At 38.4% G+C, this 20344-nt stretch overlaps 1 protein-coding gene across 4 annotated transcripts in view; it reads right to left on the bottom strand.

The window, feature by feature from the left end:
* LOC137667482 (aldehyde oxidase-like) overlaps nucleotides 1–19952 on the bottom strand; it is a 44487-nt gene extending 24535 nt beyond the window's left edge. For 2 of the 4 annotated variants that reach the window (XM_068408272.1, XM_068408273.1), the window contains exons 1-16: nucleotides 19811–19952; nucleotides 18636–18693; nucleotides 15356–15452; nucleotides 14067–14175; nucleotides 13391–13517; nucleotides 12588–12649; nucleotides 11889–11969; nucleotides 10887–10967; nucleotides 9608–9752; nucleotides 9360–9452; nucleotides 7449–7600; nucleotides 7116–7209; nucleotides 4452–4561; nucleotides 2929–3113; nucleotides 1627–1789; nucleotides 716–808 (exon numbers count right to left, since the gene is read on the bottom strand). In XM_068408272.1, the coding sequence (XP_068264373.1) occupies nucleotides 716–808; nucleotides 1627–1789; nucleotides 2929–3113; nucleotides 4452–4561; nucleotides 7116–7209; nucleotides 7449–7600; nucleotides 9360–9452; nucleotides 9608–9752; nucleotides 10887–10967; nucleotides 11889–11969; nucleotides 12588–12649; nucleotides 13391–13517; nucleotides 14067–14175; nucleotides 15356–15452; nucleotides 18636–18693; nucleotides 19811–19870 (1710 nt within the window). In that variant the 5' untranslated portion in view covers nucleotides 19871–19952. The other 2 variants (XM_068408275.1, XM_068408274.1) reach the window with 2 other exon arrangements.
* Nucleotides 19953–20344: the final 392 nt, after the last annotated feature.

The following is a 20344-nucleotide window of genomic DNA, read 5'->3' as shown; positions in this document are numbered from 1 at the left end:
ACAAATTTGAAGCATTTAAAGCTAAAATGTTATTCTACAGAATATCTGAAAATGAAAATATGTTTATCTAGATTTCATTTGAATTTTCTTTAGGTTTTCAAAAACTTGAGATTTTTGCTTGTATATTGAGGCTATCAAAATATAAAAGATCCTTGCAGGACTTCCCACCATGATCTAGTCACAAGGGTGATCTCAGAAAATCCAAAAGGTGTTGTTTGCTGCCCTCTGCTGCTGACTTCTCCTTGAATACTCTTGTTAATTTGATCACATAGCCATCACAAACTCCATCTTGATTCCTAAATCTACAGTAAGACCGAAGAGCCCTCTGAGATCTTAAGAAAAGCATATCTTGAGACGTGAATACTATAGTGATAGCTACAGACTTGGGCTTTTCAATCTTTTTTATTTTCTTCTAATTTTTTTTCCAATTGGGTTGCACACTGCAATATAACAAGTTTAAGCAGTCTGACAATGGGGTTCGTTCAGCATATTTCTCTTTCCAGAACTGTTTAGAAGTGAGTATACCCACATGAGTCTATTTTTACAGACAAGGTTTTTCTAATTGAGATACAGTTAAAATCAACCACTAAGAGCCTGTTGCCTTCAATCCTTTGGAAAATTTGTACCTGAGCTTCGCAGCAAGGGTCATGCTTGAACTTTGACTTTTTACCAAATCTCATAAAGCACAGAACAAGCTTAGAATAAAATCACTTGCCTGGTATATTTGGATACTCTGGGGCATTTTGGTTTTGAAATCTTGTAGGATACTCCTATATTCCATAGGTATGCCAGGATAGTGGCAAGGATCCTGAAAAGAAAGTGAATTACTACTAAAACTCACATTTTGAACATTCCAATTAAAAAAGCTAACAATCAAAATCACCAAATACAAACTCTTTATAGAGGAAATTCCTTCAAGACTCTCACAAGCTAGAAAGGCTCTAAAGTAACAATTTTAAAACAATGTAGAGTTTTGAGATTTCCCTAAATAATATTTTAAAATATATTGGATCCAACAGATACGCTTGTTTAAAGTAAGCAATATAAAGCACGGATGATAGTCAGAAGAGCTTTGTTCTGGGGTCTGATAAAAACTGGCACAGAATCACTCCTGGTAATAATAAATTACCTAGTAATGGTAATTCAGAGGAAAGAGCTCAAGGTAACACAGAAGAAAAAGCCAAAAGGGATTTTTTTTTCCTCATAAGAACATATTTAAGACAAAAATAAGAAAAATACACCTAGAATGTATCGGGAAGAGAAATTTTAGAGTTCTCCTCTCCCAGTCAACAACTCATACAAAAAGGAGGGTTGATTTAACACCTACACTTGCTTTCCAAAGCGTTTATTTCTATTCTGTCTCTTTATGTTTTGAACTACAGACAGAGGGAATAAGACCTCATGTATGTTTTCTTTGGGCCTGGGAGCTCAATACCAATATATTGTTGCATTAACATTGCTCAATTTTTTTTAAAGCCTAATGTCCAAGGTAAAGATATCTGAGCACATAAAAGTTAAATGGGCACCTCTCCATCAATCTCCTTGGGAGTTAAGCGCGTACGTTCTTCTGTAGATCTGAACCCCAAAGACAATATTTAGCACAGGAGACATGGAGAACTAATTTACCGTTGACTTTAGTGACTGTAATACTTCCAGGAAAAATCTGTAGAAGAAACTAACTATCAAAGCTTTCTTATAGTCTACTTTTTCATCACGGGCTGGGCCTGGAAGAGCAATTTCTTTAAGAACCAGTCTGCAAGCTTCATCCAACATTTGTTCATTCCAGTGTCTGTCAGGAAGAATAACAGATACAATCAGACCAGGACACAAAAAAATAAGTACACATTGCAGTAATACATTTGTACCATGGACCACAGGCATAATCCTGCTCACAATGAAGTCAAAATATTGATTCTAATAACAGCCTGCAATTTTGAAAACATTGTAGGTCAGTGTTGCTCACAAAAGTGAGGTCCCTCAAGCCAATGGAATGGAGTGCTATACCAGTCTTTTTAAAATAAATAAATAAAAAAAACTTATTACAGCTTTAAAGCTGATTTAACAGTCTTACAGATTATCACTGCTCTTCAGATACTGTCCTATATTTAAAAAAAGTGGATAATGATATTGATGCAAACTGTAGATGCTTCCAAGGGATCTGATTAGTGCTGGATAGTTGTTACGTTTTCTGAAAAGGCTGTCTCCTTGAAGTATCTCAACACAGTTAATTCTCCATGGTTACACAACCCTAGATATCAAAATATAAATCATTAGAATAAATTTAATCATGTAAAGCAGCAAAAAATAATGAGTATTTCAACTACTGAAACGGTTGCATATTAAATGGTAAAACAGTCCAGTAGGACTCTGTTTAGATAAATGGTTTTATACTGCTTGAATTATTTGTAATTTTTTTCCTCCAAAACTTGGAAAGGTGCTGCAAAGGGGGAGGGAATGTCAAGGATTATTAGGATCTTGTAGATGAAGAGATATTGAAAAGGTTAAGGCTTGCCTTGAGCTCCTAAGTTTATTGGGCACATCTGAAGTTCTTAAACTTTGTATCTATTAGAGCCAAACTGAAGGACTCAAGAACACTGATACTAGGGGATTATCAAACCTACAGGATACAGCATCATTTACCAATGCTTGGGTTCCGGTGCACAACTATGTATACCTCATCCACCTAACTCATAGCTCGTCTCTCTTCTCTCTCTGCATACTTCACACTGGAGTTGCACCCATGTGCAGACTCCAAAACGTAACAATCCTGAAAAGTCATCATTAAGGCTTGACCAGATCATTCACTTGAACATACGTGGCATCAGACAGGCAAGTGAACTCTTTCTGCACTTTCATGCTCCAAGGAAGTACACCCAAGCTCTCAAAGTCCATTTATTCAGAGATATAGAAAAGGCAGAGAAATTGTACCTTCCGATAAGTGTCCAACAGGTTTGTTTTGCACAGATCATGGTTGAGACAGCACCTCCATAAAAAATGCTTAAATCCTTTATTACGTCTGTACCTTCTTCAAAAAGGACTCTCATCCCAGCATTGATTATTGGGAGAGCATTTTCCCATCTTGCTGCTTGTCGAAATGCAGAGACATACTCCCCCTGAGCAAGATCAGACAGAAGTGGGTAACCTGCAGACATGTAAGCATCTGAAAGTAGAACTTGTTATTGTACTACATGAAGCAAGAGAATAAAAAATGAAGAGCACAAATTCAACTTCTTGAGCATTCAAGACCATACACTTTCTTCTCTTGACCTTTCAGTAGCTTTACCACCTTTGATTTTCTATCAGCCCATATCCAATCCTCCATCATCTACACAGTACAGATGACCTAGATTTTTTCATGGTAGTTAGCTGGAAGACAGGGATCTTGTGGAGTGGAGTTGCATTTATAATAAAACCAAAAGCTTAGAGGCTTCAAATTATTGCCAAACTTCTGCACTCAGATAACATGACCCATAATCCTCTTATAAGATCCCATATCCACTCTTGCAAACGCAATACCAGTTAAAGACTATCAGTCAGTTCAGCAACACATATGGAAGCACCACGCACATGTCCGATCTGTCTTTGTTTAGCCCGCACCCAGGGCTAAACAATAAGCAGTTGTTCTATCACCCAATATCCCCTCCTAACCGAGAAAGGGAATTGGGAAAAGGGGGGAGACTCACATGTTAAAATGTAAACAGAGTTAATAAAATAAGGAAACCAATATCAATACTAATACAGAAGACACAAAATTATACTTAGCCCACAGAGTGGTGGCAAGTCCCTCCAGGGATAGCAATTGTTGAGAAGAGAGGAGAAGGAAAAAGAGGGATGGAAGAAGAGAATAAAAAGCCTCCCTGTCCCCAGCAGCTTTCCCATTTATAGTGAACGTGACGTTAATGTTACAGAACACACGTGTGGGCCAGCCTGGGTCAGCTGCCCTGGCTCTCACTGCTGATGGCCTTGATCACCATCCCACAGCTGGCCACACACTGAAACAAAATGTAACAGAAAAGTGATTCTATACATTTTATCCCCATGAAAACAGGACACAATCTTATCTCATTTTAAGAAAAATCCTCAGGAGATGACAATGCTTTACCTGCTTGATGCCAACCATATCACAGGTGGGCAGCCTCCTTTGGTGAGGACTATGGCAGCTTGTCCAAGACTTCTTTCTGTAGGGGGTCTAGACAGTTGCTATTGACCTCATCATTTTAGGGTAAACTTTCATCTGAACATCACTCTTTATATATGACTAGCTACCTGCTGAGTTGTGTTTTTTGGCTGAAACTAAGAGACAGTATGGCACTGACAGGATCAAATGTAAGGAATTCAGAAAGTGAGCAGTAATAGTATTACTTTAAACATAGGGGTTATGGCCCCTCGTGGTCTTTATTTAATAGTCTTTAACTCTGCTTAAAGCAAATCTAAACAAACTAGTAACTTACCTTCTTAGAATGGGGAATGTGGACAGAGACTAAGATCTCTTCTGGTGTAATGGTATTGTTACCAGCTCCATCTGCAAAAATATCACTCAAAGGAATCCGTCGCTTTCTTCCTAAAAAAAATCCCAAATCCAGAAACTTCTGTACAATTGTGCAATCAATATGCATCAGTCATATTCTAATTGGCAAGAAATACCTGCAGCCTTCCTGAGTAAATAATAACTGCAGAGTTTACATAATGAATTATCAGTGGTATGCTCTAAAATACAAATGACTGCTCCATCTTCCGTAGTATCATAACACCAGAGTCCTAAGAAAGTGCCCAGAGATCAATCCCCATTCTGTAATCTTCCCTTCTGATACTGCCACAATGATCCCATCCCCACTCCTGTCAATTTGTTCCAAATCTCTGCAGCTGCTGTCATCACTACCTTTCCTTCTAAAACATAACAAATGAGGAAGAAAACTGAATGGGAGACAACTGCTGCAGAAGTAAAAAAAAAAAAAAAAAATGGGGGGTTGGGTTTGTTTTTGGTTTTTGGGGTTTTGTTTTGTTTTCTTCTGAGATTCTGAACACTTCTAGGAGTCCAGAAGGGAATAAATGCTATTGCCTTTTCCTTTCTCTTTTTTGGTAGATGATTCTAAGAGTGACTATATTTGTCATTCTGTGATATATACTATTAAAGATGGGATTTTCAAACGGGAAGAGGGCAAAACTCTGCAAGGAACCTAAATCTGTAAGTGCCCTTTGAACACTTAAACTTTATCCATGCTACATCGGGTTTGCCAATATCACTACACAGTTAAGATAGCAAGCCTTCTAGAAATGCCATATTTTAACACATTTAATTGATTCTGTTAATTAAACAAGTTCCCCTGACTAGAGGAGTTTTGTTGGTAGGACTGCAACTGTAGTAGTAATGTAATTGCCAAGTAGCACTGTTGTTCTGCAAGAACAGAGGCATGAACATTGTACAGATGGAAATCCACAGTGATTCACCAGTGTGGAATTTAACCACATGTGTTTGACAGATGAAGTCAACGTGTATTTTTTACTAGTCTTCTGTGTCCTTTGTACTGTTCACATGCTACCTAAGGGGTCCAATGCATTTTCAAATAAATGATTTCTTATTACTAGACACTATTTATCTTGCAGTAACCCTGACCTATCCCAAGACTTTCTATAACCACATAATCTGCTGTGCCATTTTTTAAAGGTTCATATATTAAAATACTCTCCTCACACTCAATGAACACAATACTTCAAGACTGGCTGCTGTACAGCAAGATTATTTTCTTCATGTTTTTAATTTTAAATGTGATGATGACACTGCAACCTGTTCATCCTGGAATATAATTCAGCATTAAAATTGCATTCCTCAAATGTAACTAGTGTGACAGCAAAACTTTAGTGAAGGAATTTTATTTTTCTGAAGTGTGAATCTGAAAAATAACACTGTTAAGAATAGCAGCACTGGCATTTCTGGATTTTTGCCTTTGCAATTCCATTCAGAATGCAACACTTGGTTTACATACATAAAGATTATTGCCCTATCCCACCTGTGAGCCTGCCAGCATCTAGGAAGGTGCATTTTCTCTTACACTGTGATCTAAAATAAATGCTAAGAACTAATAGTGCTTCTGCAACCTCCTTTTCTTGAACAATCTACTTTTTCTATGTTTCAATGACTACCGTTTGATAAAGAAATATGTTAAAAACCTGTGAAAATGCCTAAAACCCTCTCCAGCAGTAAAGTTCTGCCAGGTTAATAGAAAGGTATATCAATCAGTGATCCTATTCATCACTTAAGCACATCATTAGAATTGTTGAGTAAGAAGATCCAAATGTTTGTACTTTCACTTGTCAGAACAAGATTCTGACAGGTATTTTTCCTCTCAATGCCGAACTATTCAGGAGGAAGTCATGGAAATCACATAGCATAAGTTTTTGTGTATCTGTTCCAAGAAATCCTGGCTCAGAAACAACCCCTTCAGGAACGTGTACTTTTGGGTGTTGAGTGGAGTATTACATGGTCTGAAATGGCAACATGCACTTGTCTGGATCAAGGGCAAAAAGGACATAAGCCATCTAGAAGGCAGAGCACGCAATTCCAGGCCACCAGATAGCTCATGTTTACCAATAATTTCATCAACCTTCCAATGGTAAGGCAGTGCACAAGAAAAAGAGCAGGTAGAGGGGAGCATACAGTGATGGAAGGAAACAGAAACTGGGCATGGAAAAAGGTGCTGGACTAGTGACTCCTATATCAGAAGTAAGTACCTGTGAGTTACGAGAAGCGAGAGTTCTTCTCAGGGCCATAGGGTGATTTTCAAACCAGGGCAAAGCACCAATTACAGAAAAAAAACACCAGGAATGTGGTGAGGTAGTATACAGCTACTCAAATTGTGAGGTTTTATGAGTGTTTATAGTAATTCACTGCCCACAGAAGTACATGTGATCTGATTGGTCTGAATGCTTACTCCTGACACGAGAACCTTTGGCATGTTCTTCATTTGCAAATTGCTTCTCTTGCAGATGTGATCTCATATAAGAGTGGGAAAAGGGTTCCTTAACAAATGCTCACCTGTTGTTATTTCCCCTCTCCCCATACAACAGGATCCTGTACCTCTGGCACTACTACAGAGACAGTAAGGCACTACGCTTACCTCTTGAAGCCAGATTGAGCATACAGTTGCTGGCTGCCAGAATAGGATTCAAGTCTGAGGTTGATTTTCTACTTACGATGTTTCCACCTAATGACTTGAAAAAATAAATTTATGTCACCTTTCTCCATCACCTTCACATTTTTATGTTAAATGACACTGTAACATGCAGACTATACATAAAGTTATACATATTGAAAGCTCAAAAAAGATGTATTGATAGAAAGTTCACTACTAAAAACAGAATTAAAAATGCAAGTTTTACATGTGGTCAAAAGCAGTTTCACATTTGTTACAATTTGTTACATTTGCTATTGCAAGTAACGCACAACATACAGCAACGTTTCTTATCTGTTCTCCGCCCAGAGTTCTTAATTGCTGCAGGACAGCACAGAAAACCTTTGTCTTCTCTTCAGGGAACTCTGAGATTGCATTTGTCAAGATGTCTTTCACTAGAGAGAGGCTGCAGGCAGCTCCCAGAGTTAATCCTGTAACCAAAAGATTATGAAAGTGTAATGTGCACATTGCTTTATTGCCTGCATTTTAAACCATGTTCAGACTGTAGAACTAGGACTGCTCATGTGGAATACAGGCAGATATAAGGAGAGGGACCTTTGCATATTAAAGGGGCTGTGACTTTTAATTTCAGGAGACTGAGGTAAGATTTCATGAAATGATGAAATTGAGCTAATAGCTCACCACTTCTACTAAAACAGAAACTCCTTCTCTGCTTCCAGCTGCCCATACCAATTGCTTCCCTTGTACCAACTTTGACTGAGTAAATGTTTAGGTGAGGTTTCACCCAAAGGCGAGTCAGCTTCAAAATGCTTTCAGCAGGTGCTTCCTATTTTTAAACATGATTTTCATGATAATTTGATCTTGCTTTGCATACGTACATTCTACTTGTCTCCTAAGGTATGGGTAGGTCGCATTTGCAAAAAACCCAAACAGTCCTAACACTGAATATAGTATTCTTTTTCCCCACTAGAAAGACAACCTATAACTATATGCATTTATTTGAGTAGTTATACATTTTATTTTTTTTAAGATTATACTTTTAAAAAATTTCAATATTATAAAATGGTAAACAGTGCCTTTCTATTCAAAATAATTAATAGACTTCATTTATGTAACATATGAATGTTTTGAGTGAACACTGGAATTCAATCAAAAATATAAAGCAAAAGATATAAAATTTTTAAATGGCTTTTTACTAGTCAAGTAAAGCAATACTAAATTTTGTGTATTTAAAACAAAAATTTAATCAAAACATGTTTTGCATTTAAATCTGATTAAAGAGAGGAAATACTATTTCTGGCTGGCAAACTAAACTGCGTAGCTCTCGTTTTAGAACAAGTAGGTCTCATCTTCTCATAACTAGGTTTTATTTATAGGTTAAAAACGGCAGTAAACATTCTCCCTGCTTCTTTTCAATTCCCAACTACTTTTCAGCTGAGAACAAATTAGTCATTGACTAGAACTGGATGACTGATCTGAAATGAAAAAGATATTCTAAATGCAATGACAGAACTATCACCACTTAAAAAAAGTGGCTTCAGGCATACAGCAAGTAATTTTCATCAGATATAGGGTCTGACTTTCCTTAAAACTTTGGCAGTAAACTTGCACAATATAATATATATTTAATTAATTTAGGCTATTACAGTAAGTTCAACTCTATCTCTAGTTGTTACTTCTAATTTCATTAGAATTTATTTAAAAACTAAAACCTAGCCTAACTTTAACTAAAAAAATCTCTGTGCTTATCTTAAATACATAATTGAGGTACAAAATTTTTAATCTACAATAATTAATGCTGTTATGATTGAGAACAAGATTAGTTAATGCATATTAGCTATGCCAGTTTAATCACAGCCTTTTTTCTAATGTAGACAAGCATGCAATCTCTATGGGTTTCTCTCTGCTATACAGCATAGCATGGTACAGAGATCACAAAGCAAATATTGCATGACTTAGCACTAGAGTCAGTATTACCAGAATATTTACCCTTGCACTATTATGACTAATGGGGCCCAAGATAATATTTCTAGTCAGTAGTGCACTGTGCCATGGAGACAAAACTATCATGCACTGGGCCGGTGGCCACAGGCACCTTGACCTGGGAAAGAACCAAGCATGCTTAGGAAGGAGTTGCACAGCACTTCACACCTTCAGCACTATGGAATGGAGCAGCATCCCTTATCACAGAGGAATCTCCTCTGTCTGAACAAAGTAAAGGCCACTTACCGTCATCCGTGCATTTCACCACATTCAGATCCAGGATCCTTGCAGGAGCAATAACAATTGGATGGAACACGCCTCTGAATTTCATCTCAGGTCCTACCAGATGGGAATAGACATAGTCAAAAGACAATTTCCATAATGACAACTCCAACACAGTGGAGAGTAAGCTTAAGGATGAAAATGCAAAAAGAATGATAAATGTAGCCCCACTCCTCCCATGGTAACAGGAGCCATTCTGATTGTATACATACCCACACTGGTGTTTCCAACCACAAGAGGTGCTTTGGGGTGAGCAGCTTTCAGATCCAGTAATTCATCTAAGCTTACAGGAGAAATCCATGTCATTCGCTCCCCATGAAAAACCAGAGATCTTTTTGGTTGATTTTCAGCCATTCTCTGATAGGGAAATATGGCAGATTTAAATATTTAGACATGTAGACAGGTGCAATGTCTAATAGACACTAGACTGAAAGTCAAAAGAAGTTCTTAAACAATGGCAGTTCTACTTAATTCTTCAAAATTGGACAGAAATGGGAGTCCTCTGATGGCTCTTTCCACAGTGGTGAATTTCTAGACTGCATGGGTAAAACGTCTTCAATTAACTCCAATGGGCTAATAAACAAGACTGGTAATAAATATCCCCCAAGCAAAAAATGTAGGAATATATCCTGCAATTGCTGAAATTATTAGAAAAGTGATAAAAGGATACTTAGGGAGGTGTTCGCACACTTAGCTTGCTTGGAGGTCACCAAGGACACTGGCAGCAGCATCCCTTTCTAGATTAAGCATGCATGTGGATGTCTCTGGCTGTTCTAGCACTGCTCACTGATCACTTGGAAATAGCTTGTGAACTAGTGGTGGTACAAATACGTGGTCAAGAACTCCTGTCCCACAGTTATCAACCTTTCTCCATAAGCAGCCAGCTAGTTACAGAGAATTTGGCTTTGAATCTATAGATTGACAATAAAGTAAAGAAAACAGCTTTCAGTTTTTCTAGGGCAAATACTGCTGTTAATAATTAAGGATGCCTGACGCTTTCAATTCCAGTGCCCTTATTTCAGCTGCTGATATCTTTGTCATACTTTAATCACTGGGGCTAAACACTCCCTGGTCTGGGTGGCTATCTGAGGCTGACATTTTGACAGAAAAGACCAACACAACTATTAAGCCACAAAATGGGGAAAATGCATTGTTTTGCCGTTGTTAAAAAGTGTTTGCCATTCAGTTTGCTGAGAATAATTTGTATCTTCAGGTGCTGCACTGAAAACCCAGTTTAGGCTACTTCTTTGACTTCTCACCTAATACCTAACTCTGCAACTTCATTTTCCAAATATGATTATTTTTTGTATGTGAATATTCAGTAAGCTCACTGGAAAAACAAAAGGGAATATAATTTTGGATTTATATTAAAATGTTTTGACATTTCTTCTGATGAATTACTGCTAAGCAGGACTTCAGAATGAGATCTGAACTACGGACTACCAAGGAAAAGACAGAGCTAAAGAATAGTTTATAAGCACCAAAAATTACCATTAGTTCTGGAGGAAATATAAGCTCCTGGGTGGGATCTAAGGGCTGGAATTCATCTGTTGAAAAAAGTCTGGTGGAAACCTTAAAAAGAAAGAAAACAAGCAAAGACCAAGAATGTTCCCTCATCATTAATTCCATTAAAAAAAAAAAAAAAAAAGTAAAACCAAAACCAAACCATGAGGGTCCCACTGAAGTCAGTAGAAAATTAGTAATTCTATTATCATTTGGACTTGGTGCTAAATTTCCATGCATCATTTGGAACTGCTGAGGTGAAGGAAGTGTTCATAACAGTTTCTCAAAGTTCACTGCTAACACAAATGACAGTGTAGAGGCAAGCAACTGAAAGACTAACTACAGGCTTCCTGTAGTCCTACTATAAGAAAGTAGCTGATTTCATGCCAACCTACAGTACTCAAAGAGCAAAGAAGTAGATAAGATATTATTGAAAGAAAATTGAGAACAAAGTCAAATATTCGTATGCATAAGAGGTTTCATATAAAATTACAATCATAACTCTGATTTTCAAGTGTATCAGTTCTTCAGACTCAAGTCAGCAGCTAGATACCTAAGAGATCAGTGGTTACATTCAGATCATCACTGATCATTGATTTAAGACAGTTTCACATATGCCCTGATTTCTTGCACAATATGATGATTACTATATGAGTAGAGCTGAGACTATTAATATTCCTGAACTTGAAGAACTGCTCAAATCTCAGCTCTGGAGATCCAAACTACCTTATACCAACTATCTGCCACATCATGGCCTCCTCATACAAATATACACCAAGAATCATTAATTTTTAGAAATACCTCTAAATTTCTAACAAGGAAAAATAAAATATCTTATTTTACAAAATAATATTATGTAAGGTGAATAAGGTGGAGGACAAAAATGGCAGAGTATACTGCATTTACTTTAATTACAAGAAAAAAGCCATGCAATCTTCTTTCTATAAGTTTTATGTCTAAATAGGACAGGTAAAATACTTAAACCCCTACCTTCTCTTCCTTGTCAAACAAATCATCTTCTTGATCCAAGCAACACTTTCCATTTGCTTTCCTTTGACAACAAACGGATTCCTAAAGTAGGAATATTCCATTAGTGAAATATTGCCCAGAATGGCAATGAGTTAAAGCCTGCTTAAGCTGATAAGTGTCACTTTATATTTCAATAAAGTTCGAGATGAAGTTTAATAATAAGCTAAATTGGAAGGATATGTGTTAAAGAAGTGATATTCAAAAATAACTTAAAATCATTGGATGGTGAAGTCCTTAATACAAAGTAATTCATACTATGTGAAATTCGGTTGACCTTGTGCGAGCACGCGTAGATGGCCTGCATTATTTCTTTTACCCACTGTTCACTCTCCCATTTCTTTCGCTGTAGGTTTCTGACATGTTGCATTACATGATAAATTACTAAGAACATTGATCAAAATTCTGCTTTTATTTATGCCAGTACTGATCCACAGAAAAACATATGGAGAGTTACTTGAGATTACTCTTCATAATCCAGGCTAGACACCAAGTTCATTTGTGTTAATCAATTTTTGTAATGGGTTAGGCCACTACACACCTTACTCAGACCGACATCTCTTAACAGAGGAAAGGGAAGATCTTAATGAAAATCTTGATGGTTTGTATACAAATATACACTAATGGGCACAATCTAGTATTCCCATCATCACTACTTCTTACCATACAGAAGGTTTTACAGGCATCTAGGATTGGCCTGTATCCAGTACAGCGGCACAAGTTCCCTGAAAAAAAGGAAATCTGTAAGAAAAAGCTTTGTTCTAAAGCATGTGGCTTTAAAATGTCATTTCTTCATATGAGGTTTGCATTTTTTAAGCTTACAGAGAAGTGTTGGCTCTTGCAAAGACAAAAAAGATCAATATCACAAGACTTAGGACCCTGCAGCTCCTGAGGAAAAAGGCTATTGTTTCAAGGGTAGTATGAAATACTTGAGAGCTGCACTAGAGGGAATGCTGACTACAGCTTAATATGCAGGAGAACAAGAGATTGTATGATATTCTTCACCCACTCAAAATGTTTTTCTCCTTCCCCCTGACTTAGTTCTCACAGTGAAGGACGTTGGCATTACACCTCCATCTAAGTTCACCTTATAGTAACAGGAAACTGGCGCAAACGTTGCTCACACACTCTGAGATCTCAGAGACCTTCAGATGCAGCTATTTCTTCCATATGTCATCATTTTTGTGCATCTGATTTAAAGCACTTCAAAAGACACATATGGGAATGTTTTGAACACCTGTGCCTGAAACAATCCACAGCTCCATGCTTCATTTTCCAGGAGAAAAGAATAACAGGGAATACACGGTCCATATCCAGTACTGACTCTGCTGGGATGCACAATTTGTATAGAGTACATACATACATGCCTGAGTGTGTACTCACACAGACATGCACTCACATACACAACGTCTCTGAAGAAAACGGTTCAAGGACACACCTACACATTAAAAAGTGGCAATATTTACCTGCCAGAGCTGCAATCATCTGCTCTGAAGTTGGTTCTGGGTTGTTTCTTAGCAAAGTGTATATGGACATCACCATTCCAGGGGTGCAGAAACCACACTGGGAGCCATGGCACTTGGCAAGCCTTTCCTGAAATGAAACACCACAAATAGCACTCCTTCCAGTGTACATGACTATTCTAATGAACTCTCTCTTAAACGGGAGATGCCATACTAAATGATGTCTTCACAGCAAGTCAAACTTTTAAAGTAAAACAATTTAAGCAATCTCGAACAAGAATAATTATTCTGGGTGTGATGCCCAGGCACATCTTACTAAAGAAGCTAATGAACCTTCAGTGGACTTCTGTCTTTTTTGCATTCATACTAAAGCATCAGCTAAAGGGGGCATTATCCAAGACGCACTGTTAGCCCAAACAGAGCACAAGCCCGATCCACTCCAACAATACTTACAAACCAGCTATTTGATCAGGCTGTCAGTATCAAAGTAAGATACATCACGAGCCATATCTCATCTGCCTCAATCAAGCAACTATCAGAAACTTGTGTTGTCTTCTGTTGTCATTTAGCAGGCAGAATAATCATCATGTGAAATGCCCATGCCCTAAAAGCACTGCCACTCAAGCCACACAAAGGAAGAAAACAGTAATCCTCTTACACAGTGATACTGTACTCTCACCTGAACTGGATGAACCCTGGTTTTTGTACTTCCAACACCTTCCACTGTGGTCACTGCCACACCATACAGGGAGCAAATGGGAAGCAAACATGCATTTGCTGAATAATGTCTTTGGAATATAAAAGAGAATAAAGAACACGAATATTATTTTATTATAATCGAGATGCAGGAATATTATTTTGCCATCAATCAAGACATAGTCTATACTTACAAAGCAGTCATTATCATCATTTGGAATAAGAAGAGAATAAGTTTTACAGAAGGGATTGCTTACTAGCTGTGTCTCTTGTCCTCAGTATAAAAACATTTTCTATGAGTACAGTTCTGTAGAATATATATCTTCCTTAATATTTCAGTCTTTTCTAATTGCCCTCTTGTCTCTCCTGCATGCAAGCAACCTTTCAAGTGTGTTTTTGGAGCAGAAAGATAGGGAAAGGAGGACTGGTGTTGTCATTTGCAGGAAGTAAAGAATTACTCCTGCAAATTTGCCATCAAATTTCTGGCCCTAAGGAAATTCTGATGTAAAATAAATATCATTCTAAACAGGAACAACACGCCAAAATGAAAATTCTTCAAAGTTTTTCATCATTAGCAATAAAATGCTTTGTTATACTATAGTTGAAATGTTTCTTTTCAAGTGTCATTCTGACTATTTTCATTTCAACTCATAATAACTCTAAACATTTTAATTTGCATTGCATTCCAATGTAATGCAATTGTCGAAAGGAACAACTGGAATATTTTGACTTTTTCCCCACCTAAAAAAATATTCAATTGACAATGACATGTTATCATTTAAGAATTCGACTGGAGTTTTCTCAATTTAGAAGTAATTTATTCCAGTTTTTAGCTTAACGAAACTCTGGTTTTGAGTTTCAAAGTCCTCCTTTTTCTGTGTGGGGTGTGAAGAGGAAGTTCAGTATTAAAGGGCTGGTAAGACTCAAACTTCTGCCTGCACTATCTTCCCATCAGTCATATGACAGAGCTGCAGGTAGGAGCCATATTCCAGTGGTCAGTGCAAAGGGTGTTAAACATATGCCTCCTAAAGAGAAAACTCCTCGCAGCAGCTGTCAGCATATATGAGTAAATTAAGCATTTGAGCATGGTATTTCAGCAAATTTACAACATAGCTGAACAAACAGTAATTTTTACAGTGTTCTCTTTTGGATTTGCATTCTTTTACTATTAAGCACAGATTTTACAACTTTGGTTTTACAATTTGATATTTGGAAATAGTATCTACAGTCATAAAATTCTGTGTGGTTTTCAAAATCTTCTGCTAAGGATACCGTATCTTCTTTGAAGTGGGCTCATAAGTTGATATCATCACCGTGCAGGCACCACAGCCACCTCCTCCACAGCCATACTTAGTTCCTGTAAGACGGACTGAAAATGCTGTCATTAGGGAAAAAAAAATTATCAGGTTTCATTTTGGTCTTTATTCTGTTCAAAAGCTTGAGGTTGCCTTTTTTCCTGAACTGCTAAGGAACATAGAATTAGTTTGGTATGATAGTATATATATCAGATGCCTTTCTATGTTGGATTAAAACTTTCAGTGAAAATAAGACTGACGCTAAGGAATGATATGACCAAAATCCTGTTTCCAAGAAAACAGAAAACTTGATTCTGCCTTCTTCTGGAAGAGGAGTAAGTTGGGACAGAAAGAGGAAGTGAAAAACAGTTTTCCAAGTGAAAATATGAAAGGAAGAAACATGTAATGGGAAAAATAGCTATATATCTGAATTTCCAGTGGAACACTAAAACCAATATTCCAGTTTTTCCCAGAAGGCTCATAGTCAGGATATTAACCTTGCATCTCACCTGCAAGATCACACTTAATGAGCGAAGTGCTCGTTTCTATGAATCTGGAACAGTGGCCAATCTGAAGCTGTGCATCAACGAACAGCTAATTTAATGTTCTACAGCCACCAAAAGGAAGATGGCTTACTTCACATTTCTTCCTCCTCCTCTGTCCTTCCTCTTCCCAAATTATGTGCTCCAAAACCCAAGACCTCTCGTGCCAAGTTTTTCTTTCACCAGTCCCTTCCATGAGCTGACTAATTAGCGACTGAGTCCCTAATCCAGCTGAAAGCCTCTGTTTTTCCTGGGTTAGATTTCTGCTGGCCTAATGAGTGGAATCAGTACACAGAGAGGTTTGAGGAACTCCACAGCTGGCACAAGATGCAGGAAGAGAACTGTCTACCAGGAGCTGGGAACGATAGAGGGGAAACAGGCCACCTTCTTTTCATACCACATCACCAAAAGAAAAAAATGTTCGTCAAGGCGAGGGTTAGCACTCTCCACTTGCAATAAAGCTTTGAGATGCATATATTGCTTTAAGGTCTTATCTATCTAATTAATCTCTACCATTTTTTCCACTGGAAAGTTCTTTACAGAGCCCTTTCACAGACATCCTAACCTGTCAGATAAAGCAAACACATTTTAAGATACAGTCTCTTCCCTTCTTGCGCTTCTATTTACCTGTTAATTAAGAATGGGCCTTCCAGTTATTAACAGTGGTCTAATGTGCCAATTCCTGTGGCATTGAGACTCAAAAAAAAAAAGATGACAGGATGTTTAGAGAGGTACTATACTGTACCTTGCAATTATAAAACACATTACTGGAAGATGCTAAAGTTCCTCACACTCACTCAGGCAATCATGTCACATTATAAAGAGTTGGGTAACATCAGCATAAGATATTCCTGCTTTGTATTTTTGTTTCCTGCCATTGATTTTTGTCTATTTACCACAGTCAGCTACCCCCCTAGCTATGTCAACCCAACTATATGGGGAGGCTTGCTGTGAAAAGTTGCCATGGTCTAGTTGACATGGTGGTGTTAGGGCAACGGTTGGACTCGATGATCCCAGAGGTCTCTTCCAACCTGGTTGATTCTGTGATTCTGTGATTTTGTGATTCTGTGAAAAGGATCAGTTCCTCTATCTGGCTAATAGCGGTCTCAGACACAGCTGGGCATGCACACAGAATCATAGAATGATTTGGGTTGGAAGGGTCCTTAAAGATCATCTAGTTCCAACCCCCCTGCCACAGGCAGGGACACCTTCCACTAGACCAGGTTGCTCAAAGCCTCATCCAACCTGGGCTTAAACACTGCTGGGGAGGGGGCAGCCACAACATCTCAGGGAATGGCACATCATCACACAGACTTAAGCGACAGAGGGCACGAATACTACAAGTTAACATTTAAACTGTATGGTGAAACCAACCGGCTCCTGAAAACAAATTAATCTTATCGTCATTTTATAAGCAGGGTACAATGATACAGAAACGTTAAATGATTTTTCAAGGTGTCAGAGCAAGTCAGGGCAGAATTACATTATCTCACTCTCCAATGCGCTTTAACCAATGAAGTACAACTTTTGTCATAGGTCTGGTACTGAGGTACTTTTTATAGTCAATGGAGTCTGAAGTTGTTCAAATTACTGAAGAATAATTTCATAAGTGCCATAACTACAGTAAGCTATTCTGCTCCAGACTCCTTAGGACTGACCAGTAACAAACATGTTTCAACTTAAGTTTTTCTTTTGAGACAGCTATAAAAACTCTCTCCCATGTGAGTTCTATAGTATACAGTACATCACTTGCCCTCTGGGGATATGTTTCACGAGTCGGTCTAGAAGGCTGCAAAAAGGAGACATTCTGCTCTTTCCCACATTTGCTCACTGCTCCTGGCTTGAGTCCCTACACACGTCTTCAGAATATTATGCAACAGCTTCATGAATGCTGGTAATAAGCTTGTGGCGCAGCAGATTTTGGAAAACTGATAAGATCTTTCGAGGTCCCTTCCAATCCCTAACATTCTGTGATTCTGTGTAATAGTTGAGAGCAGACATATGGTCAGGCCTCTGAAATGGTGAAGAGAAAGAGAGGAAAAGATCAGAGCAAGTACTACACAATCTGTAGCAACCCAGAAAGCCCAGAAAGCTGTGGACTGAAACTAAGATGGGAGGAAAGAACCTTGTCTGCAAAGACAAAACTGCAAGTGTGAGAGCTCTAGCTCTCCCAACTTCTGTTCTGTCTTGTCTAACTAATTTAATTTTTTTCTGTTTTAAAAACATACTTGTTCATATTTATTTACTATTAAGTCTGAGTTTTGAGTTTAGAAACCCGTTTGGAATTCTTATCATATGAAAAAATAATTACCTCAAAATTCCGTGAGACTCAGGGTCTCATCACAAGGTCTCCCCTTTCCTGGGGGAGAGACTTTTACAAAACTTGTAGACTCCTATTCTGACAAGTTTTACGTATAGTGGCCAAAAGGTTCTTAGGTTTCTTTATGGGGGGGAGAGGGGAGGAACAGAGATACACACATACACATTGTGCCAGATGGCATAACTGTTTGTTTAGGAAACTAGGGTAAAAATATAGCAGCTCACTGAAGAGTATTTGGCTTAAGAAAAACACATCATTTAATACAGTTGTTTTATCTTAAGGGAGTCACAACTTCCTTAACCTAGTAAATCACCTTTTAATTATCATTTATGAGAATTTTGCTCGAATAAGGCTTTCAACTGAGTGATATAAGGGAATAGACAAGAAAAGGATACGTCTTTTTCGCAGATAAGACAACAGCATTTGTTCGGGATCAGCATTTTTCTCTATTATCTGCAATAAAAAAATAATAAAAAAAAAGGTTTAACTAAGAAACCAAGGCTTTTCAAAACTCAGGGCACAGACTACATATCGCCACAAAGCCAGGAGAGAATCCTTCTCTGGTTCCCTCTGACAGAACTACACTAATTGCCAAAGACCACAGGAGACTTTGGGCTCCTTCTGGAAATTCCTTCTCAGACAGATAGGTTTCCAGGAAAGAAGTGCCAGGGCACCTTACAACTACTAAAAATAACTGCTGCTCTGTGAAAGGTCATACTGAGGGAATTTACCTTCAGCCACACTGGAAATAAAAATGCAGCAGGACTGTGCTACAATAGAGGCAGCGTAGCATAAAGAATTATCGATTTGCAGATTTTAGCATCTCCCTGGCACTACTGGGATGAGCACCATAGGAAGCCTGTAAGGCTATCAGCAGGAATCACTTTGCTTTATTTATATAAACTTTCACCTGCCTTAACAGACTAACAGCAGAGAGCAATAGAAATGCCTACATTCTTGATCGATTAGATATTTCTTACACGGTTGATTAGAATCAGCTAGTTCCTCCCAGTTGCATTGAATCAATAACCAGTTTAATTTTGCTCTTGCAGTATTATCTTTATGTTGGCCAATAGTCCACATTTTGGCACCTGAGTCTTGCTGACTTTCTGTTGTGCCTTTGAAAATCTGCCTTCTGATACCATCAAGGATGAGAAGCCAGGCACGTACAAATGAAAAACTAGTTTGCTGACCAGCCAAATTTGATACCCAGCTTAAAGTCCATTTCACTTTGACACGTTTCTTCCCCCAAACGTTAGCAAAGCTAGCTAAAACGGGATGCTGTAAGCATGTTTGTCCTCCTCTGCTGCTTCTCCCCTTCTCCGAGTACTTGCCGTACACAGAAGAGAACTCCTAAAGTAATACTAGGAGACTGATTCGCTTTTCAGTCAGCAAGGAGATCAGAAGGAATGCTTCTGGAGGCTTGTGTGAGTTTTCAGTTATAATCCCATGAGGAAAAAGTCTGAGGAAAACAAATCTGTGCCCACACCCTTCTGGGTTACTTCTGGAATAGAAGTGTCGTCGTCGTCCCCCCCCGCCTTCCTCCACACTGTTTCAGGGCAACACTTACCTTCCTCCCATTCACATAGAAAATCAGCTCCTCAGCCCCCGCCGCCCCTTGCAGAGACATTGTACCCCAGCCCCGGAACAACAGCGTCAGGAAATGCCGGGCAGCTGCAGGCGCCGCGGCTGGAGAGCCCTTGGCAGGCGGGGGCAGAGGCGGCAGCGGGCGGGATCGCCGGGAGCTGGCAGGGGCCCCCAAAACGTCCCAGGCCAATTCTTCCTGACGTTTAGAGCTAGCCACGCCATTGATTTACCGCATCCTTTTAAGGTGTATTCGAACGCCGAGACGTACCTCACACTTTCTCAAAGGACATACATGTTCCTCCAGAGCAAAAAGGCAACATTAGCAACGTGAGCTGTTGTTACGTTCTAACAATAAAATCTCCAGAGGTAATTTTAAATTGTGACAAAATCCAGCAATGTAGGGATCATGAGCCCAATGGGCATTTTGCATAAATTTGCACTTGCAAAATAACTGGCAGTAACTTCCAGGCATTATAAGCATTTGTAAGAGCTACTTGTGCAATCAAGCGTTTATAGA

The sequence above is a fragment of the Nyctibius grandis genome, chromosome 9, assembly GCF_013368605.1.
Source record: "Nyctibius grandis isolate bNycGra1 chromosome 9, bNycGra1.pri, whole genome shotgun sequence".
In the NCBI taxonomy this organism is placed as follows: domain Eukaryota; kingdom Metazoa; phylum Chordata; class Aves; order Nyctibiiformes; family Nyctibiidae; genus Nyctibius; species Nyctibius grandis.
The sequence above is the reverse complement of the archived record's forward strand: the minus strand, read 5'-3'. Positions and strand labels throughout refer to the sequence as shown.